Source organism: Cyanistes caeruleus, chromosome Z (genome assembly GCF_971803275.1).
Source record: "Cyanistes caeruleus chromosome Z, bCyaCae1.hap1.1, whole genome shotgun sequence".
NCBI lineage: Eukaryota > Metazoa > Chordata > Aves > Passeriformes > Paridae > Cyanistes > Cyanistes caeruleus.
In genome coordinates this window covers 35,538,442-35,561,681 of record NC_141732.1, presented here as the reverse complement: position 1 = coordinate 35,561,681, position 23,240 = coordinate 35,538,442, and the positions used below count along the sequence as shown (strand labels likewise).

The window sequence follows — 23,240 nt, the reverse complement described above, 5'->3', positions numbered from 1 at the left end:
AGGAAACAGCTGTCTAGAGTGTTTCCACTTCATTCAACACCGCAGAAATGCTGTCTAGAGAGCTAGATTAATCTCTGGAGAAGGAAAACAGATTAGAGAATTTTCAGAGTAGAAGAAAAATGATGAAGAAGTTTAAAAAATATGTGATAATGAAAGTGAGATGAAAATCTGTTTACTTCGATCAGAAACGCTATGACAGATATAGCACAATAGTTCTCCTGCAGATACAGAAATTTTGAAGAGATTATAGATGGTTTTCTCTCTGTGTTCACTGAGAAAAAGTTAAAGAAGTCATCTGCAGAACTGCAGCAAGGAAGAGTTAGACTGGCTATTAGAAAAATCTGTTAGCTGATACTTGCTTGTTTTTGTTAGTCTTTCAGGGTGAGAGTCAAATCCATAAAGGACATAGTATCAGTGCCCATAGTATCAGTGAAGCATGGCTGATTTTCAGCACTTAGTTCTAGTCTCCTACTGGCCATTTCACATCTTGCTTACCTGTTATACAGAAGAATGTCTGGTACCCAAATCTGGTCGGCAGGAAATCTCAAGTTCTGCACTCCTGGGTATTCATACTGATCCCAAGATAAGTAAGCATCAACCCAGGACTGTTGGCAAACACATACATCAGATTATTTGAGCTTGTAAAAGTCTTCTAAATTCTCTGGAATATTATGGGAACAGAATAGATTTTGCCAATAGCGATAGCAGCAGTATGATAATAGTTTAATGCTTGGCTTTAATTATTAAGAAAGGCTGGCATATATAGAGGAAATAACAGTGTGACTAGTGAAGACAGTGTCTAGCTCTTCATCTTGTGGCCTGAAGTCAGGCATCCCAAACCTTTCCTGGTGGGCTGGCAGAACCACTGGCAGTAGGCACTTCCATGAGGTCTGCTGTTTCTGAAGTGAAGTGGGTTTTGAGATGGTTAGTGGTAAGTGGACCATGGTCTGAAAGTCCCCGTTGGGTGGAAATAATTTAATTTATTACAAAGGTTGGGTGACTCTTTTACTAACCACCTTGCTATGAGAGGTAGGCAAGTGAACTTTATATGCCAAGGGGTTGTTTCTGATCCCATCTCCTCCACCTCAACACAGTGAATTCAAGAAAGGTGCAGGAACAGCTTTTGGGAAGAACCTTCTGACTTACAATGAAGCTCGGTGGGAGGCTTGCAAGGGAACCCCATATCAATGTTATACCTGTAGAACATCTCCACAAGGGACAGGACACCCACAGGCTCTAACCTAACAATCCTATAGTCATACAGGTTTGTCTGGGTTAGTTTTTTGCCATATGAAAACACTCATTTCTGCTGCAAATCCCAGCAGGTACTTCCTGTGGGTACAGGTATCCAGTGAGGAAGAAACAGCCTGCACAGTTGAACATATTAATGTGAGATAGTGTTTGGCTGTGAAAATCAAAACAGAATTACTTTAATCATTCAAGGCTCCCACTGTTTTTTCCTTCAAGGACTGCTTTTTTCCTGTAAGGAGATCTGTTTATACAGCATAAGAAAACACTATATCCCTCACCATAGGCAGCCAGGCAGACCTGACGGGAAACTCCCTCCTGCAAAGGAGGTCCCTTCCCTTAGTGAACGTCAGTTTTGCTTATTCTGCATGAGCGGTGCAGGTGAATCCTTGGCTGGAGCAGGCTGTGGAAGAGGGAGGAGTAATTTTTATGGAAGAGGTTTATAAAGCACAAGGGAAGGCAAAGTTCCAGAGAGGTGCCTTGGTGCTGCCAGAAACAATGCAGCATGGGGCCCTCTGTGGTCCCCAAACTACCCAATACCCCTTATGAGTAGTCTGCATGTGATCCAGTGACCATTTCTATGTTCAGGGACAGGTGCCCTGGCTCCCAGTTTCAGACAGAGGTGGGATTTTCTCAGAAGGAGCAAGTGCAAGTTGCTTGTGTATCACTGCGTGTCTGGCTCGTAAATCCCCATTGCTGGTTATGGAGAGGGCCTTGAGCCCCTTGAAGAATCTCTTCGTAGCTATGACGGGACCCTAACTCTGGGGTCTTTGTTTCTAGATACCTACATACAGTGGCAAAACAATGTGGTTGGTTTCATGCTCCAAAGGTCAACAGGCTTGTCCAAAGGATTAGTGTAGTCTCCTGAATTTAATTTTAAATTCTAGAAGGAGCCCTAGGGAAATTTTTAAGGACTAAAAATGTGTGCTTTTATTGCATTATACACAAGCTGTAAGACAGCAGTATTGCTTTTCAGCTAAGAAATCACATTCAGAAGTTTTCAATTAGACAATTTCTTTACTGACAGAGGTTACTCACCATCTGCAGCCAAGCATTGGTGATCAACACCTGATTCTTCTCATCCTTTGAACAAAAGTGGGAAGGAAAGAAAAGACAGGAGAAAAAGGGATGAAACCGTTTGATTAGAGGTGGAAGAATTTCTCTGTCTTTGAAAGAATACAGACTCTTGCGGTATATAAACCAAAACCCATGGAGTAAATTGCAAGCTCACTGGAACACCACTATTTGGCCCAGACAATAGTGACTCTTTTTCTTATCCTTTAAACCTACAGACTCCCTGTGTTTATCATAACTGATCAACAATAGAAAGGAAAGAAATAGATGATTACTCTTATTTTTCTGGGGACAAACTCCTTACCAGGTTTTATCTTCTTGTCACTTGTTCAAAACAAGATGTTTTCCAGTACCACACTGCGTGTCATAGTTGGAGAGATTTTATATTGTATTTGATGCCACTGCAAAGCAATGGTGAAATAATACTGAAAGAGCTATTCTTCTTCATATTGTGCTATGTAACTTAGTTCTGGCTAAAGGAAACAAACAGCTGGTCTTGGGTAGAAGCTGTCACTTGGCAAAAAGGACACAAATGCTGTGTGAGAGGGAGCTCACACAACATGTGCACAGAGCAGGAGTCTGCAGGTTCATTTGTGCATACAGAGGCCATGGGGAAGAATCTCTTATAACAGAAGCAAAGATGGTCTCACCACCCAGCTGGTGCCCAAGTTCTTTGGGTGTCACAAGGTTTTGTTTTCTGCTGTTACCCTGCAGGTGCCGGACTCTGCAATGTGGAGATGGAGCAGCAGGGCTGCAGTCACTGTGAAGCAGATACACCGGTGCCCAAACATCACCATATCCACACGCTGCACTTCTCAAGAGCTGAGGCTCAAGGGGACAGGCTCACTGTATGCCCAGATGTCACTGTGTGTATGTCCATGCCCTAAGAAGCTTACATGGTTTTCTGCAGTGTTTGGGGTGGGAGACATTGCAATTGCAAGCTGCTTGGCAGGCATTTAAACTGAACACAGAGTTCCCTGGACATGCATGCCCTCTCTGGTCATGTCCTTACTGCAGTACTTACTCTCTAACAAGGTAGAAAAACCTAAACTGTCTTACTCACTTTGGAAAAATACCAGTCCACTCACCTCAAGCTACATTCCTTCTGCCTTTCCTCCCCTCCTGACCTACCTCCACAGCACATATGCAAAGAAACTACCCCAGAAGTGTCAGGTAAGAGCTGCTCAGAACCAAACTGCAACATCTCACACCAAGCTGCAATCCTAGGTTTGTGTGGTCATCTGTGAGTCCTCTGGAGTTACTTTTGTGTCCCATGCAGGAAGTGCAGATTCCTAGGCTAAGGCATGAAGGAGAACTTCCCAGAGAAGTCTCCTGATTACTGATTCCCCAGCACACCAGACACTGGACTGAACCCTTGGTACTGCTGAACCCTTAGCATGAATCTTGTTTGTAGCATGATGTCTTTTTACATTTGGGTTGTTGGAGCTGCAGAAATACCACAGCCTAAAAAAGGAGACATCATGGACTTGGAGGATTCCTGATGTTTTTGGCCCTGTGGCCAGAGCTAGGCTCTTCAGCCAAGCTCCTGTCCCCAGGAAAGGTAAATTTCAGACAAGAAACAGGTCTTTGCCATAGTGATCACACAAATTTGTCTATCACACTACCTCCTCTTGAGTCCCCTTACTGCTTCTGCTGCTGTGAGATGCCACACAAAAATCAGATGTGATTTTATATTGTTATACTGTTCATACATTTCACTTTCTCCTCTCTGCCGCTCCAGCAGACACAAGCCTCTCTCTATGCAAACCACAACCCACCTCCAGAGGCCTAGTCCTTCTGCACCCCCCTTTTGTTCCCTTGGTTGCTGTAGTTGAAGCAATTGTAAGAAAATCTGCAGAAAAATAAGAGAAGGACTGGGCTTGTTGAGACAAGTTTTTTAGATGCTGAAGGATTCAAACACCGTCTTGAGAAATAAAATCCTGAAGTAAAGCAAACCCCAGAGTTGGTAATTGATGGAGACATCAGAGCTATCTGTGTCCACTGACCTGGGAAATAAAAGCAACCCAGAAACACAGAGGTTGTGTCTCAGGGATCCTCAGAGGCCAGCCATCAGCCTATCTCATGCATTCCTGGCCACCAGTGACTCCTGAAGTGTCCTGTAGGGCTGGCAAGCATGATGGTGATCTGAATTGCACATCAAGTACTAGCAATATTTTGTGTTGTTAGCCAAATAATGCTTTATACTTGTAAGCTGCACATGCCCTCCTAACAAAGACTTTCTGTGTACTGTTAAAGGAGCTTGAACACCATGATTAAAAACATGGTCAGCAACAGTCAGCCAATGCCTTTGCTGTACAAAACTAAGGATTTTCTCCATCTACACTGAAACCTACAGGGAAGGGGAAGAGAGGACATCTCTCATTTTCATTTCTCCTTTTCTTATCTACCTATGTAAACCACATGAAAGTCAAATGTACATCTGTGAGGTTGGGGGTTTCCAACATGTGCAAATGCCTTCCACCAGGAGCCTTTCATATGTGGCTCTGATTTACAAAGAAACTAATTTTTTTTCCTGGCACAGTACATTTATACTTGACAGCTTGCAAAGGAGGATATCATGGGCTTTCTTTTGTATTTCACAAAACAGTTTGTTTTCCTTACCTGTTTATCTGTGTGTCAGATACTAATGACCTGGCTAATTAGCTTTCACACCAAACAATTCTTCAGCCAGGTATTTCAAGTAGCACTACATTTATTGTCTTGGACCAGGACAGTCTGCTTTGCCTGCTTTTCACAGGGCTACTGTGCTTAGGTATGTTTTATAGTCAAAGGAAAACGTTTTGAGTTCTCAAATGCTTATCTAGAGAGTAACAGTGGCCCTCCTTATCTTGTGTTTAGATAGCAGCAAAACCACCAAGGTCTACCTAGGGCTTTGGGCTGCTTATGTCTCTCTGAGCTTGGGTGAAAAAAAATGTCACTTCAGGATGTTTGCTTGGACATTCAGAGACTATTCTCATCCTTACCTTCAGGCTACTGAGCTCCTAAATGGCATCTGACATTTTGGCAAAATACAGAAAATGCTTCCATATACAACACTAGTCAACAGAATTAGCCTGATGGGTCCTTCTTATTGCATGGAACAAAATCTTTTTCAGACAAGGATCTGCGTTTTCCAGAAGTGCCAGAAGGTATTTTTCAGAAGGTGCAGAAGCAGTGAAGCTGACTTTACACTGGGCAGGCATTTGTCCAGGTGTAGCTCTCCTGCTAAGTCCTTTCTAGAGAAGGACCCTGAAGAACCAAGGAAAAAGTGCCTTCTGGGTCTGCTGAAGAGATGAGGGCCATGGGAACCTTGAATCCACCTCCTGTTAGAGTGAGAGGCATTTCAGAGCTGAGGTGTTATGGAGCTTTCTATCTTTGTGGTGGTCTACTGAGCCACATAGCTTTGCATTCTGTAAGGGAATTCTTTGCAATGGGCTGGTTGTCTTGCCTTTCCAGAGCTGCAGAAGAATTACAGCTCCTGCCATCTTCATCATGGCCTGTGTGCTGTATGCACCTCTAAAATACCTTGGCACAGAAGGGACTGTATTTTTCTATTACTCACAAACAAATAACCTGGAGAACATGTGTGCTTTACTTTATCTCAGGAGATCACTGGTCACCTAGGTTTGCCTAAGGAGCAGCTAATTATTAAGCTTGGGAAGTTCTGGAGGCAGTTCCCTCATTCTGTGTCACTGGTTTATGCAGAGGGGTTTAAAGGTTAGTTGAGAGGATGCCTTTCCTCCCAGGAGAAAATCTGAATAATTTATCACACTGCATTTTCTGTGCAAGGTCCCTGTCTTGGCACTGTCAGCCTTGGGGATGACCTCCCCTCTGCATTGGGCTGGCTCTCAGCTCCCATCTTTCGTGCAGCAAAGCACTGAAAGCAGCTCTGCAAAGATTCTGAGCGAGGCTGAAAATGATCAGCTCCTAGAGGTGTTTTTCCATTACTTCCCTGGCAGTTCTGCTGGTTTGCAAATGTTCAGCTCAGGCAAATAATTTTGCTCCTGGTATTTAAAAATGCTGGAAAAGCTGTGGTCACTAGTGAGTGCAACACTTGTTCTCTAAATCCTTCCCGTATTTATCTGGGTCATTTTCTCCCCTTTCTATCTGTAGCCTGACTCCAGTTAATCCTCTGCCCTGGATATCTGCTTATTCCTACAGCCACCTTTGACCCATGGAAAGTGACAGTGGTTTGTTCTGGTGCACATGCTGTGACATGTGAATGTTTTAGTTTGGTTTTCTTTTCCCTGCCCTAATTTCAAAGCTTACAATTTACATACATCTGCCTGTATTGTGCATCACTGCCTGTCAAAAGATATTCCCTCGCCAAGTCAACATCTAAATAAAATATAAGTGCTCTTAGCCACATAATTACCTAGGTCATAGCACCTGGACAAAAAAAATCCCAAAGCCCTTCCTGGTTCAGTAATCACATCATATGATTACCTGCCATCTCTGTAGCAAGGCATTTGTTACCAGGTGGCCAGAAGGAGTTGTTAATTCTTGGCCTCTCATAGAGCCACAGAAGTGGGAGCTGAATCAGCCACTGAATTATTTCAAGACAATGATCAGAAAAGTTCCTAAATGAACAAGTAACTCGCAGTGGTCAGGTGTGACTACTTTGGTACTACTTCAGGTAATTACTTCAGGTAATTTTAATTTTTTTTTCCCACTGTACTTTTTGTACCTGAAGATCTGAAGATGTGGAGGGAAGCAGTCGAATGACATGAAAACATTGACGTGGAGACTTCAGAAGTTTTGTTAGCAGAGACATTGATCTTTGAGTGGGATCTTATACAAAATATTCAAAGGAATTGATCAAGCATTCAAATGCTGTGCAGTCTACAACTGCAAAGACACTCCTGTCCACTGCTGAACCACCAAACTGCCCACAATCTTCCACTGATCATCTAAAACTCAGCTCAAATGCATTGACTTGTTGAAGGCTCACAGAACCAGTAACCTTGAGGGGTGCCCAGGTTGCTCTGGCAACATTCAAGTAAGTACTGCCGGACAGCTTTTGTATTTCAGGGGTCTCATTGGAAAGATGGAATAAACCTTGCCATGGTAGAATCAGCTATGTAGGGATAATTTTAGTTTTTCATCTCAATCCCTTTAACAAAGCACCCTGAGGAGGAAGATGGAAACCAGACAGGAGGGCCCAGATTTAAGGTGAAAGAATGGGGAGAAATACAGAAATACAAAGGAATAACAAAAGAACAAACACCTGCTGTTTGTTGCCCCTCAGGATAAAGGTACATCTAGGAAAATGCTCATATCTGAACACCTTTGTTGCTCAGGATTTCCTCCTATGAATGGTTGAGGTGATGTCTCATATTTTTCATCTAGGGTTGAATCACACCCTCATCTGATGCCACTGTCTTCTACTTGAGGTCATGCCTTTCTTGGTCCCTTCCTGTCTTGTAGAGGTATGTGTTCTTTCACTGTGGGAAAAAAGTGCAATATGCCTTTGGTCTTTCCACTGTGTAGCAGCTACTACTAAAGAAGAGTATTAGCCTGTGTAGCTGTGTGGTCCTACTGTCTTTAACCACACACATCCTTCTCTCCCTAGAAGAAGGGTTTGATGGAGTGCCATTGCATCTCTATCTGCTGCTTTCAGGAGAGTCTATTCACTTGCTTTTGAGACAGAAACTTTACATATTGGAGGTTTTGCCTCCTCTCAGATCAGACTCCTCCCCTTGCAAGCCCCTGAGCCAGAAGCAATCACTTGTGGTGAGAGTGGAGAGTTTAAGAGAACCTTGTGCTGGGAGAAGCACAGCATTGAAAGAGGGACTGTGCCAGAAAAACCTGCAAACACAGGGATGCTGGGGATTCCTTAGGCTATGTAATGCATGGTTATCAAAGTCATCAAGAGGTATTCCTTGTGAAAGCCTTGGCTCCCTGTATGTGAGAGACCAACCAGATATGGATGTTAAATGCAAAGGCCTGGATACAAAAGCTGTTGCAGCAAGTACTGGACCTATGCATTCCCCAGAGATGAGAGTGGAAGTAAGAAAGGGCAGAAATGTTGGTTTCTATTGTCAATCAGGGCTTGAGTAGGCAGCCCTCCTACTCACTGGCACAACTGGTGACTGAGAGTCTCCTAGGCCTACTTGATTTGTGTCTTACTTGCCCTACCCCCAGTATTTTCCAATTTCCATTGTGGTGAAAAAAGGCAGTCTTGCTCTTGCTCTGCACAAGCGACATGACTTACAGCTACTTCCTGGGGCTGTGGATACTTGACTTAGGAAACTAATTTTATTTTTCTAGGTTGTAGCCTTACACTAGTCCCTGAAGATCAGGATTTCTGTGAACTGTGAAACAGTCTTGAGACTGTTTGACTTCAAGTTCTGCAAAGACCTGCAAATTGCCAACTCCCTGTTCCCACAGTTCTCTGGGAACCTGGGAAGAGTGAAGCCACTAGCTTAGTCCCGCTATTTCGAACATACTTCTCATGGAAACCCCAGAGGCTGGGTCAGAGGGCCTCACATGGCCTTCCAGCATAATGCTGTTCTCTGACTGCTTGGATAAACTGACATCCACGCTTAGTTCCTGTGGGAAAAGGTGTTATGTCATCTTACAGAAGCTGTCAGTCCTTCATTAAAATACCAAAACATCCACACATAGCATGTAGGTGGCTTTTATATTCTCCAGGGTGGATACCTCCTCCTGAAATAGCCCTCCATGTATTTTGTGCACAGTTGGCAGGTGCTTCAAACAAACAGGACTAGACACAAATCTTTATTCTAGAATATCAATTATTGATTGTCTTTTTCAGCATTTGAAATCACGAGGAAAATAGCAGAAGGATGGTTGAGAAAGCCAACCTTGAGTACTTATCCAAGAGTCACACTCAGTCTATCTGCAAGGTTGCCTTTGCTTTTTCTTCCTATATTTGCATGCTGCTGTGACAGCACAGCAAAAAATAAGAGGATATAGGTATGTTCCAAAACTCAAGTGAGCTCTTAAAACCTGTGATCAGGGATGGAAAATGGGAGGGAAGATTTTTACCCAGGAGCTGAACTCACTGTCTCTCAGGACTTACCCTCAGAGAACTCAGAGAAAATAAGAAATTCTACATTCAAGGCCAACCCAATGGCTTTGGCTTAACTATTTTACTGCAAATCTTTGATGCCTCAGATTAGCTACCCAAAATTAAAGAATATACATGAGCTCAAGAGCTATATTCCTACATCTACAAACAACAGAGTACACTCTTTTCACCAGTCAGACAGAAAATTGTTTAATTATCATGAAATGCCCAAGCTGGATGACCACAACTAAAAATCTCAGAAGGAAATCTTTTGTTAGAGCCACTGCCACTAAGTACAGCTTGGGGAACCATGCAGTAAGAAAACAAGCCATGCAACTGCTTCTCACTCAGGGAGTTACTTCCACTCTGAGATGAACAGGGCAGAAGTAGCACAAAATAAAAAGCTGCTGGTAAGGTTCAGGTAATTAAAACTCCATCATAATGCTTCATGCAAACATGTGTGAGTAGTATTAGTCAGGAAGCCATACTACCCATGGTGCTTAAATTCATTGTGCTAGAAAATTCAGATGTTGCATGTTTAATTGATTTAGTGAGACTAGCATTTTGATAATATCTGGTGCATAGGAGACAGCCAAAATAATAATTAATGGCTCAGTTAGCCTTGAATTTCCAAGTTTTCAATATCCTCCCATGCTAATGGAGAGGAATTTCATTTTTTTCTTCCTGGGGTTGGAAATTGGTTACACTGAGTTCTTTCACCAAGAGAGAGGTTTTGGGATTTAACTCTAAGGAATCTGTTTGGTCTAGAATCCTTTCTGTGATTTTCCTGTCTGGAATTTTAATGATCACGATCACAAATTGATTTTCAGCTTTTATAATGGTGTCCAGTCTGTTTTTCTTCTCAGCTGCACTATTTTGCATCAGCCTTGCTGCCGTGGTCTCATCAAATTGGCTCTTGCAAAGATGAGAGTGAAAAGAAACTTTCCAGAAAGATACAAGGTCTGGTAGACTAGATCTTTCAGTAAACATCGCTCACAAAAGCTATGCAAGAAGCATATAAACAAATAAATGCAAAGGTATTACTAGAAAAGGAAAAAAAAAGATACTTTAATCTAGAAGGGCTGAAAGAGTCAGTTGAATGGTCAAGCTTAGATAGTTGAAGATATCTATCTGTAAAAGATTTGTACAGGATGTACTATAGGGATTATGGTTTAATCTAGTAAATACTGAGACTATATTGGGAATAACAAATGAATAGGTGCTTATGTGCACTGCATATTTTTATTTGTTTCCTTGAATCAGTTGTCTGTTGATCTGGGTTTACATAATACCCAGCATAGATTTTTGTATGTGTGAGAATGCTGGAATGAAAGGTGGGAGGAAGTGATCTAGAGGCAGTAAGGTCAGTTTAAGAAGGAAGAGGTGAATTAGAGCTAGAAAATAAAGCTTGAACTTTCTAGCCTTTCAATGCACCTGCAGAACCAGCCCTAGAAAGCTTATGAAACAAAATCATTTAAAAACAAGGATATCAACTGCTAAAGGCATTCAGATCTGACACAGATTTTGTGAAAAAACAAACAGTAGGAGGGCTGTGTCAGACAGGACGCAGCCCAGGGCCAGGCAGAGCCTCCCCTCCTGCCTTCTCACCTTTAACTTCAGGCACAGTATTCTGACAGGTAACCTCTAGCTTTGGCAAATCTCACTCAAATAGACAACTCCCTAGCGTAAAGGTCTGAGATATTGAGGACTGAGTTCAACAGTCCTATTATTTGATGAGCAGATCACCTGAGAAATAAGCCGGCTGGTGAAGGCAGCTTCAACGTCAACAGATGCCTGCATTTAAAAGTTGTTCTCTTACCAAATACTTCCTGAAAAAACCCCAACCCAAAAAAACAAAAAAACCCAACGCCTTCAGGGCTGTATTCTCTAATTTAGGGAAAACCAGTGGAAGCTGAAGTTTCAATACAACATTTTTATAAGGTCTGGGTACAGAAAGCAAAAATAGATGTGCTGCTAAGCTAGTATAGCAGTCACAATGATAGTGACTGCACCTGAGTGCTTGATGAAAAGTATGTGAGGATCTTTTCTCTTGTTTTCTCTGAACAGCGAAGCTCAGGCCCAGTTTTCAGGAAAAAAAACACGAAGTCAATATTTGTTTTTATTTTCCCCCTAAACTCTTACATTACCTTGTCTTTCTGCTTTCCAAAAATGTGGAGAGCTTTGACACACATTAGCAACAACATCTGTAGTTTAAAAGTGAGATTGTTTGAACCTTGTAATATTCCAACCATGAGGTTTGGGATAATACTGAAATCCCTAGGATATACAATCACTTTACACACTGTGCAATTGCATAAAAACAGTCCATAATAAATTTTTTCAGACACAGCATTTGCTTTGGGTTTGCAGCCCAAAATACAGGAAGATTATGTATTTTTCGGCTTCTGGAAGTATGAGCATACTTCTGAGCATAATGACTCAGGGACTGTTGGGGATTTTTTTCAGCACTTTTGTGGCTTCCCACTGGTCACTTGCAATCCCCTTTTTTGTCATTATGACCTCTGACAGTGGCAGCTGGAAGGCTGAACAGTACTACAGGACTCCACCGTATGCAGGGACCTCAACAGCTATATATTTTTTTTAATAACTTAACAGTGCAACTACAAAGACACCACTTTAGATAAGGTCTCCTGCAAATACCAACACGAGATATGAAAATAATCATTCATGATGACAAATATCCATTCCACCTATCAGCTTCCTTTCACATTGTGCCGAAGAAAAACGTTGGCATTTCCTCTGCTGCAGAAAATGCCGCGGCTCATTTCTTAATTACTCTAGCCCCATCAACTGACTGGGCTCTTAGACAAAATAATAAGAGTTTTTGTTCTAAATATCTCGGATGTCTACCCTTGCTTGGATTGGCAAGGCTTGGCAGTGCCTGACAGTGCTCTGTGGGAGAGATCACCAGCCAATGCCCTTCTGATGCACAGGGAGTGCCTGGGGGTCAGGCTCCAAGCAAAAGTGAACCTCAGAAATGGCATACACATGAGACAGCTCAGCATGAAGTTGTCCTTACACAGAGGACAAGGCAAACTGAACTGAACCCTGCTGTTAAACAGGGGTTGTAACTGTCCCTCTTTCTGCTCATTTGTTTCCTGCATGTAATGGGCCTGTCATGGCTGTAGTTATGTATTAATATAATTTTGGGAAAAAGTCCGAACCCTAAAGTCCTTCATTTGCATTTGTCTACTACAATTGTGACAAGTAGAGAACATATTCTTCTCAGCTTTCAGTATGACGGCTGGCTTTGAATCCTAAAAACCGTACGTATCTTGTGTAGGCAAATACATCCATGTAGAAGCAGAAAATATAATCCAAAGAAGTCGTGCTTTGAAATTTTCTTTGAATGGTTTTAAGAAGAGGAGGTGAGATTTTAAGTAGTTACTTGTACTACTGCCTGGAAAACCACAGTGGTCTCAGAGCAGTCTTTTCTCTCTATGCAGCAGAATACATCTAGGTTGTCACCAATGCTGTTCTCAGCAGCCTGTCTGCAGAAGAACAGTTTAGGATTCATTACATCTTAATACGTTATGTGTAGGAAACAGACTTTGGAGGCATGTGATGGAACTTGTCCCAGAGAGATGTGCTTTAGATGTGATGCCAGGTCTTGGCATGTGTAAGACACAAGATTTTTTGAGTATCAGTGGCAGAGCCCTTCTCATTTCCCTGCAACAATAAAACAGATCTGTTTTCATCTTCTTCACATTGTTTTCTCCTGCAGGGAAACCAGAACAGGGTCCACTGTCTCATGCCCATTGCAGTGACTTCTTGCAAAGTATCTCAGCGAGTCCAGCAATGCTGCAATATGCCTTGGCACATGACACTTCCCTGAGCATGGAGTGCTTGTTTCCTCCCCAGGGAGTATGGTGTAAAAAGTGTCCCCATGCTGGGACCCTGCCCAGAACACTGCTCTTTTATGGTAATGGACCACACTGGACACACAAGTCCTCAGAAAGAGAAGCTTTTCATTTTGTTCATGCATACACTATTGCCAAGACTGTGATGCTGTCTATCCTCTTCCCCAAGTGAAGAGCTGTGCACCAGCTGCTTTGTCTTCTGCCAGGCAGGACAGCTGAGGAGGCAAAGTCTACTCAGCTCCAGACTCCCATCTGATTGAACAGAGATGGCCACTTTTTTTGCTTTATGATGTCTCAGCAGATAGAGATTACCTCTTCCTTGTAGCTTGACTGCTTCTCTTTACATCATTGTGGGTATAGCAAGCATCCTTTTAAACATCTACTGACATTTACCTCAGCAGCTGGAGCGGATAGATGCTGCCAGCAGTCTGTCCAGCCAGCAACAGAGGATGAGGGGCTCACAAATACAGTGCTTGTTGCTGGCATATTTCTGAATTGATTCTTGATTTAAGGACCCAGGGGATCGGTATTTTCTGCATTTTCAGGCTGATTGGTTTAGCCACTTATTGATGCCACAATGACATTTTTACTATGGGTATTCAACTGCCAAGTGATTTTTTGTCCTCCACTGAAGAGACAGGCACCTTTTCACATCATACAAGATAAACATTTCAGGTAACTCTGTATGTTTTTTAAAACAGTTTGAGTGCAGTTTTCAAGACCAAAAGCCTGGGATAGGTCATTAATTCTGATTAAAACAGGTTAACATCTAGCATCTTGACTGGGTACAAAGATGTAGGGAAGAAAATCTTCATTTCTGAAAGGTATGAACTTCTAGCATACCTACTGTCTATTATGGACAACCAAAAGGGAACACTGTAACTGCATTTCATGCAATAGACATTGATCTAATGTAGGTAAAGTACTTTAAAAAAATACCAATTTCCTGAAAGGTTGGGTTTCATGTATGAATGTGAAACATAGCTGAAAAATTGTTTTATGTAACTCCTCCTGACTCTGAAAATGTACAGTTACAGTTCTGTGGCTGAAGAGTCCCCTTCAGTACCCTCAACCTTCAAATTAGGTTGAAGGAAAATATCACAGAAAAAGAATGACTGAAGGAAGATCTTTGGAGCTGACAGACCTCTGCTAAACCTAGAATTGCTTGCTGAAATTTATTTGAAATTAGCTGCAGGAAATCTTTGCTCTTTCATTCATGTAGAGGCCTTTGGTTGACAGTACTGATTCCTCTCTCTTCCAGTTCAATGCAGTTGGTAACATTTCTAAACAGAAAAATGCCTACCCTACTTGAGTGGCTCCTGCCTGCCTCCAGGAATACCATAGCTGACTGGACCTGCCACTTGCATACTGTGATGCTAGGGGCCAACACCTTCAGGGTCCTGCTTACCTCTCCAGGGAGAGCACCTGGTATACTACACGTTTTCAGAAAGATTGTGAGAGCTTTAAAAAGTTTAAATATTTCAGGCCCCTCTTAAATTGTTTTGCAACTACACAAATGTTTTCACATCTCTCTCTCTATTCCTCATACCCTCTATGACAGTGACAGTGTAACAGAAACCAGCTCCAAATACTGTTTATGGAAAAGGTAGGATGAAGATAGGAGCACTAGTGTGTTCACCTGTTTGCACTGCTGACAGGGTGAAGATGGTCAAAATTGTTCTCTGGCTTGTTTTTCTCATGTAGATGAAAGAAATCCTGTCTATATATATCATGGTTTATCATAGAGAATCCTCTTCATGATGAAAAAAAGGATTTGGATTATTATGTTAAAATTTTCCATGGGTCAAATCTCCAATTCTGTAAAAGCATGTTGTAGTCAAGACAATTAGAGGCTGTGCCTCCAGGTTTTACTTTTATGTATTTCTAAGCTCATCTCAGGGCAGACTCATTCAGCTGCAGTGCAACGTAAAAATATGATGGGAGAAGAGGCCAATGCCATTATAATATCTAATGAAAAAGTGTAAGTGCAGTACTTGGTAGCTTTGAATTCTGCACATGGTCTTGAGTTATTGCATCCCACAAAGCTCTGAGAAGAATGTATCATTAATAATTTGTAGTAACACATGACTTCTAATTGATTGAATTCTTTTTTCTGTTTAAAACAAATGGAAAAAAAATACATAATTAATCTCCTTGCAGCTCATGTTGTGTCAGAAATGGCTGTGCTTTTAGGACGATATTCACTCCTCTGAAGTGTCAAAGCATGTACTCCAGCATTTAAGGAGGATGCTTAGCAAAAGACAGACTGCTTTCATCTCTGCTAACCCGATAAAAAGGAAAAGTATGTCTCCTAGATGAGAGATCAGATTTGTTATGCTGAATGGGTGCCACAGAGAAGAGAACAGCAGGTAACTTACCACATCAATTATCTGCAGCAAGGAAAGCTGGAGTTCCACTACAAGTGGTTGGGAGTCATTCACTACAGGTCGTTCCAGACGATTGTAGTTCCTCAGCAGATCTCTGTACAAACGTCTCTGGCTTTCACCCTGCTGAGAGACTAGTGGAAAAGAAAGAAGGTGCCTGTCATTCACACTGTCACACAGTCACCATTGTTTGTGTGTTTTGTTGAAAACTCACACTTATTAGGTTTGTAATTAGAAAGCAGTTCCTAAAAATATCACCCAGATTCTGCACATGGATATGACAGACACAGTTTTTCTGCATATGTAAATCATGAACTCTCAAAAAAAATTAACTACTAACACTCTAACTCATTATTAACATTCAGAAACTACAGAACAGAATTTGGGGTCTGATTGAATGTCCCAAATTTCTTGGAGGTCCTCCTGCGGCTGGCCAGTGGAGCTGTGGCTCCAAATCCACCAGACAGCTTCCTGGGAGGCAAGAAAATGAATTCATTTTATTGCTTGTTCTTAATTCCTAGACACTGGCTACTGTGAGCCAGCACTGGTATATGGTACTTAGCCATATTGTGTTTTTACTAAGCATGGATAACGGGTATCATTGTTCCTTGGAGCTGATGTATCAGGCCTTTTCTATGCTCAAGAAACAGTAACAACCCTTCTTCCTACCCTCTTCAGTTTTGTGTAGCAGTCTTTCCAGGCTTTGGGTTACTTCCCTGGACTTTTTTCCATCTGATGACAGCAAACTTTTATAGTGGTATTGAATTTCTCACATTACATGCTTAACTCACTTTGCACTGGGAACAGACTCCACACAAAGCTGTCATGCAAACAGCTGAGCATGCTAAAAATTTTCAGAACTTCAGTCTATATAATTTCCAAGATGCCCTAGTTCCCACCTTTGGGGTGGGTGTGGAGAGCATCTGTCTAACCTGCATGACCAAGTTTCCTTGGCACGACAACTGTAGATGGTGAAGGTTTGGGTATCTTCCCTCAGTGAAGCAAGAAGCTTGCTGGGATATTGCTCAGAATCCTGATTCCCTCAAAACTGTGTAGATCTTGGTCCTGTGGCTAGTGGGCAGCCTGAGCTCTACTTAAGAGCTGCGCCCAAGAGAGGGAAGGTCATGTAGTGCAGGTTCCCTGAGGTCAAACCAGTCCTGTCAACCTGAGTGTATATTCTCTGAACTGTATAAATTCAATCCCTGGCAGAGAATCTGCACTCTACATCATTATTACTTTGGACTGAGGCATTTTTTAATCCACTGCAGCTCCCACTCTCTGTATATGATGGTTTTTATTTCTTGATCAGAGATCTGCACACTGAGACCAAAACTTCTCACAGAGGTTGTGATGAATATTTTCTTGACAGTCCAAACAAAATATAATGCATTCTGCCTTCGCAGTCTCTCACTATACTCAACAAACCCTTTAAGCCTGAGACAAGCTGCCCTACAACAAAGCAGCCATGCCTTTTAAAACTTATAATAAATTCAGTTTATAAACACTTCCTAGGTCTGTTTAACTTGTGCTCTTTTCATTTTTGCTGATACTCAATGGAGCTTTGTGACTTTCTAGCATGGCAGTACCTATTAAACAAGAAAGAAGAGTATTTTGGTTCACTTTGGTAAATTACACCATCGCATCAATTTTATGGGCCCTTTCTCCTCTTGTGAAATATTCTACATGACCACAGGCAGCCAGAGAAGAAAATGCTGTAAGCACATCTTCAATAGCACTTGCTGACACCTCAGTATTGGATTCTATGTTTTCACCAATGGCAAAAACAAGCTCTGACCACAGTATCTCTCCTTCAGCACCTGCTTACTTAAGCAGAGATTTAAGTCCTCTGTTATGGCCTTAGTGTTTTCCAGCGCCTCAGCAGGACCAGACTCCATTATAAAAGTCTCATGTGTGAAGGAAACACATGAAAATCACTATACGATGTCCTGTGGAAAGAGGCTCTGAGTTTGGAGAAAATTTGCTGTCCTTTCACTCACCTACCCACCCATGTTCCTATGCTTCAGGGAAGAAATGACTTCCTGAACTACTGCTCTCATCTTAAGTACTTACATAATACTTGCCTTTAATCCTTCTTTTAAACTGGCTGCCTCATCTTTTAAAAGGGGAAAAGTGCCCTTCACCAGTCCTGAAACTCAACTGGGCTGCTAGAGTGCCCTGATACCTCCATTGTCAGGATGCACTGAAGCAGCCCCCCAAGGGAGGACTGACTTGCAGAAATCTAGGCATAACCCTTTGCTGCAGGCTTTGGAAAGCTGTCTTTGCACTGTGTGCTTCATCCATGCTGAAGCCAGATCCTCTTTCCCTGTTAAACTTTGTGAGGTGAAGTAGCTGAGAACTCAGTTTCCCATACTTTCTTCGATTCTCCTCTCTGCAATGTGATCCTGATACTTTTCAGTCTCTTGTACTCAAAACTGTTAACATAGTCGGAGCTAATCTTTTCTTAGTCTGCCGAGTAGGCATTGGCAATCACATATTTGTGTGCTGCATGGATTTGCTTACAAAATGATATAGATTCAGAAGCAATGGAGCCCTGGGGTGTCCTGGCAAATGGCCATAGCAGCTATTGGTACCACAAAGAGCTGGCTAGCCTAATCACTCTGCCATCTCTCTGCTACAGCTGCTTTGGAGAAGGGAACTGAGGTGGATGTCTAGTTTGACTTGTATGTTCACAGACTTTTTCTTTAAATTGTAATTTTCAAATACTTAATGTTTCATACTCCAGAGAGATTTGTGGTTTTTCCTCTTATAACGTTTGTGCTAATGCATTGTGACACTACAACTATGTGTGCTAAATGGAGTGTTTGTTGGTGATGCAGAAGCCTGAATCTCTCAGGAGTAGTGGTAGAATAAGCTTTACCACTGACTACCCCTCAGTCACAGAATTTTAACCAAAAGCAGTGGTACTGTTTCATCTTTTAAACTAGACTAGATCATGGATTTCAATCTTTAAGGTTGCCAAGTCCATGTCCCAAAACCTTGCTTATTGGTAAGTAAAAGTAACAGGCAAAGGGCATGATGTTTTCTAGGTAAAGGATCTGAGAGTTTTTATGACCCACTGCCTTTGATAGTGTCTCCCTTGTCTCTGAAATATCTTTGAAGCAGTAGGAAAACATACAAACTCATTAAAATTTGAGGGAAGAGGATGTTTACCTCAAGTTTAGCAAGACTTTTGACACCATCTCTGAAAAATTCTCACACACATTTGTCTATGCTTTACAGGCTAGATAAGTGAACAGTGGACAGAAAAGTGGCTGAACTGTCAGGCTCAGAGGGTTGTTTTGCTGCTCAGTCAGCAGCAAAAAGTTCAGCTGAAGGCCAGTCAGTGGTAGAGTACTCCAGGGATGGATACTGGGAACAATGCTATTTAATGTCGTTATGAATGATGGGACAGAGTGCACCCTTAGCAAGTTGGGGGTTTTTCCAGATGGTACAAAAATGAGAGGAGCAGCTGATACAGAACAAGGTTTTCTACCACTCAGAAGTACCTTAAAAAACTGGAGAAATGACTGACAGGCACCTCATGAAGTTCAATGAAATTAAGTATAAAGTTGTCTTGCACCTGAGGAGTAACTCCAGGTACCAGAACAGGCTGGGGCCTCACTGGCTGGTGAGCAGGATACCCAAAAAAGCCCTGCTACCAAGGTGACTATAAGCCAGCAATGGTACCAAGCTGACTGTAAGCCAGTAGCAAAGGTCACCAGCATCCTGAGCTGCAACAGGAGGAACCACACAAATAGATCAAGAGAGGTGATCCTTCCTCTCTACTCAGCACTGGTGATACACACCTGGAATGCTGGATCCAGTGCTAGGGCTTATCAGTAGAAAGGAGATGTGAAATTACTAGATGAAGAACTGGATTTTCCCCCCAAGATTTAATTTTGAATAATCTGAAAATGTTCCCTAAACTGATTCAGAAGCTTGCAGACAATTGAGAAACTCCAGGCAATCAACCCCCAGATTGGTTGTGAACACCTCTATGGAAAGCAATTACTCCTGCACTATGTTAAACTTTTAAACACCTCTCTGAATTCCCTCCATGCTTCTGCATGTGCAAAGTCTGCAAGAAGCCCACTGATTGAATGATATGACCTATAGACTGCTACCAATCTTCTGAGAATAGATGCTATAGTTGCATTTCATGTTTCTTTCCAGGATGTAATTGCTGACAATTTCACAACAAGGGAACCTGCAGCTAGGTCCGGCCAGACTATCCATATGGCATCCCCAGGAAGGACAGATGCTCTCCCCTTTCCAGGAGCTGTGCTGTCATGTTTGGTCTTGGCTGGTTGATTTTCCTGCTCTGCTTCGCATGCCAAGGTCCCCAGGCTATAAGGCAAGAGTCCAGCCCTTCCAGTTCCCCAGGTTTGTTCACAAAGTAGTCAGCTTCTTAACTGAGAATCCTGGTATGAGACACATTCTGGCTGGTTGTGCCCAGTAAAGAATAAATAATGAAATATTAGCAAGATAATAGGTAGCAGAACATGGCTTTCCACTAGTTTTTCAGCAATGGTACCTGTTATTATCAAGAGTTCTACCTCTGTTTCATAGTGTTCCCTGGTTTTGTGTTCATAATTTCTCAACTTTTTGAGAAGAGGAGCTTCTGGCTGTTTTCTAGCTGCTGCTCATTTCCTTAGGCAGAGACCTGAGTCCAAATAGATGAGTTATTACTTTTAGTCATACAAGATTTTTGGTACCTAAAGTGGTGAGTTTCAAACAAAATATCATATTCTTTCCATATCACTTTATATTAACATGTATGCATGCTAATATGAATTTCTGAATTAGGAAATGTCTCTGTTTTCTTCTTCTGTCTTCAAAGACAGTTCCTAGGATCACTTTTATATATAACCTTTTGGAAAAATATGTTAAGTTACAATCAACAGCCTATTTTTGATCCATCACATTGTTACTTTTATATATTTTGTCCCCCCAATACCTCATAAAAGGTCTCAAAATGCAGAAATACTATGGTTGTGATATTTATTCACTTCCCTTCTGCAGGGATTTCATCACATCTATGTCACTTTTTTCTCTCTGTACTGTTACTCTGACATGTATATTTTGTTTTGGTTTATTTGTTCGTTTCATAAAAGAAAATGAGTGAAGTTCTGGCATTTATAAAATACATATACAACAGCCATTAAACTGTGAGCTATTATTAATTTTAGTTGTGTAACAACTGTATTTAATTTTCTGATAACTGGAATATTTACTGAGGAAAGATCCATTAAAAATCTGGTTATCAGAGCTAAATCCTAGAACTTTAAACTATTTTCCTAAAACCTTTCTGCCACAGCTCCTCTTCTATTATTTATTTTCATTTTAGTTTATCAGTGTATTCTTGCAGGGACTTTTAGCTATTGCTTTCAGAATCCAAAGAGAATGCTCATAGGAAACACACACACGCACACACACTACATGCTATAAAGAATTATGGTGGAAGTAATACGAGAAGGAAAAGAGTAGGTTTTTTCACAGACAATTTCATTCGCATAAAGAACTGCATTGGCAAGAGCATTTACAAAATGAGGCATGTTCTAATGATCTGGTAGCTATAAAAAACAACTTATTTTGAATATTTTGCAGATTTTTGAGAAAGTAAAGCATGTCACTGCACATGTCACTTAATCCTCAGAAACACAGATGTATTCCATCTGCTTTTGTTCTTATGTGCAGCATTGTTACTTTTATCTGTGGCTGCAAATGCATTATTTCTTTCAACACCCTTTGATTTGAAATGCATGCCATCATGCCTTCAGGGAAGAGGATTCACATAAGAAACAATGGAATCACATCAGCTACCTCTACCCTGTGTGTCTCTGTGTGTGTGTTTATGTGTTGTGTGTTTGAATATATATCTCATTTAAAACCTCTTTTTAATCTACTTCCCTTCTGGGTAATCTTTGACTCTAATCTTTGTCTCTCGCAATGCAGATTGTTTCTGCATCTTACACACAAAATTCATCAGATACCCAGAGGAATGTGAGAAATGATATGATTTCCTAGGCAAGAGTACCTAATATTCCTGAAACCGGCCATTTCTGTTCTTTCATAGCAGATAAAGAGCTCCCAGCAGTGATGGATATTAAAAAGGTATGCTAGGAAATGTTTCTTCTTAAAGACTCTTGGCCCATGACAACATGTTAAAACTATATAATGAAAAGATGGGCTTGTATTTTTGGTCCTACTGGCTTGGCTGTGGGTGTTTTACGGGCTGAGTTATGTGCTTCAGGTAGAGAGACACGCTTTGAGGCATTAACTGTGGGATACCTCTCAATCACAGTCATCATAGTCATCTAAATTCCAGATAAGAAACCTAACTAGCCACAGCCAGTAAAGGCAAAAATTGTACTTTTAGTTTAATGCTAATTGACATTAGCTCTATGCAATATAAGTGTCATTGCTACAGTATTAGATCCACAGAGAGAACAGAAGGAGGAATCTGGAGCAGTGATGAAGAGAGGCACTCCTCTTGCTACACATTACAGAGTGCTGTGGCTGTCTGGAAGCAACTCTTGCCAGCCATGCTGGGATTTGTGGAGAAGAATAGTAATGGAAGCCAAAGGAAAGAAACAAAACCACAAGACAAAAGCAAGATACTAGTGATATGGTCATCAGTGTACAGGACTGGGATTCTGCACTCCCTGCTCCCACTGCCTTGCAGAACATTTTGTTACATACTTTCATCTCCACATGTTTCAGCACCCAAACTACTTAAGCCAGGGAAAGTCCTTGGGAAAGCACTATGAGCTTCACCCTCCAAGGGGCACCAATGAGGCAGCCACAGCAATATGCACAGCATTCACAGATGGCTCTGAAAGGGTCAAGTCAGTCTGCACCTCTCCATCAAAAGCCCACTCTACACCATGCCAGGCACATGTGGAGAGCTCAGATGTGCGAAAGTCATAAGTGAACTGACAGGTGTAATAATGATTTCTGTGGAAACAGGCAAGTCTTATTAGGCTGAGAAAAAAAACAGGTAGGAGGAGTTCTTTTTCTTAAACTCTCTGCAGATAATAGCATTGATAGAGCCTGCAATAATGATGTAGTTTAACCTCACACTGCAGCTGAGTACTATGCAGTCATTGCTTACAATCTCTCTTCTCCCAACGGGATTGAGAAAAGAATTAGAAAAAAAATTACAATAATAACATTAATGAGCCTTATGAATAATAAACCACAATCATTAATAATAATAATAACAACAACAACAATAAAAAATAAGGGAGACAACAAAAAAAGAGACAAATAAAATCCAAAGAAGTGAAATTATGCACAATACTATTGCTTGCCACCCACTGATCTGTGCCCAGCCAACCCCTGAACAGCAATTGCCTTCTTCTAATCAGTTTCCCTGAGTTTATACACTGAGATTACTAATTTCTCAGAAAGAGAAAAATAAATAATTTTGTCCCAAGATGTGAAGAGAGCAAAGATTCCAAGAGCTATTCCTTAGTCACAGGCATGTCTTTAGTAGGAAAAAAAAAGCTTTTTCCCTTTTTTTGTGGTTCAAAGGTGAGGAAGAGACCTTGCCTCTAAACCCTTGCATCAGTGTGTTATTGAAGCAGTGGTAATATGGTGTAACTTCTCTGGGCAATG

General features: G+C 41.5%; 1 protein-coding gene and 1 long non-coding RNA gene across 7 annotated transcripts in view; one reads left to right on the top strand and one right to left on the bottom strand.

Moving 5' to 3' along the window:
* LOC111941714 (neuronal acetylcholine receptor subunit alpha-7-like) overlaps window positions 1-23,240 on the bottom strand; it is a 62,629-nt gene that overhangs the window by 25,447 nt on the left and 13,942 nt on the right. For 2 of the 6 annotated variants that reach the window (XM_086866753.1, XM_086866752.1), the window contains 4 exons: window positions 15,615-15,754; window positions 2,627-2,723; window positions 2,287-2,331; window positions 496-605 (listed from right to left, as the gene is read on the bottom strand). In XM_086866753.1, the coding sequence (XP_086722879.1) occupies window positions 496-605; window positions 2,287-2,289 (113 nt within the window). In that variant the 5' untranslated portion in view covers window positions 2,290-2,331; window positions 2,627-2,723; window positions 15,615-15,754. Of the gene's footprint in view, window positions 1-495; window positions 606-1,529; window positions 1,652-2,286; window positions 2,332-2,626; window positions 2,724-15,614; window positions 15,755-23,240 lie in introns of those variants that run through there. The other 4 variants (XM_023944887.2, XM_086866751.1, XM_086866755.1 and 1 more) reach the window with 3 other exon arrangements.
* On the top strand, window positions 7,672-9,885 carry LOC147648348 (uncharacterized). The gene is made up of 2 exons (XR_015280037.1): window positions 7,672-7,751; window positions 8,593-9,885. It is a non-coding gene; the product is annotated as an uncharacterized LOC147648348 (long non-coding RNA).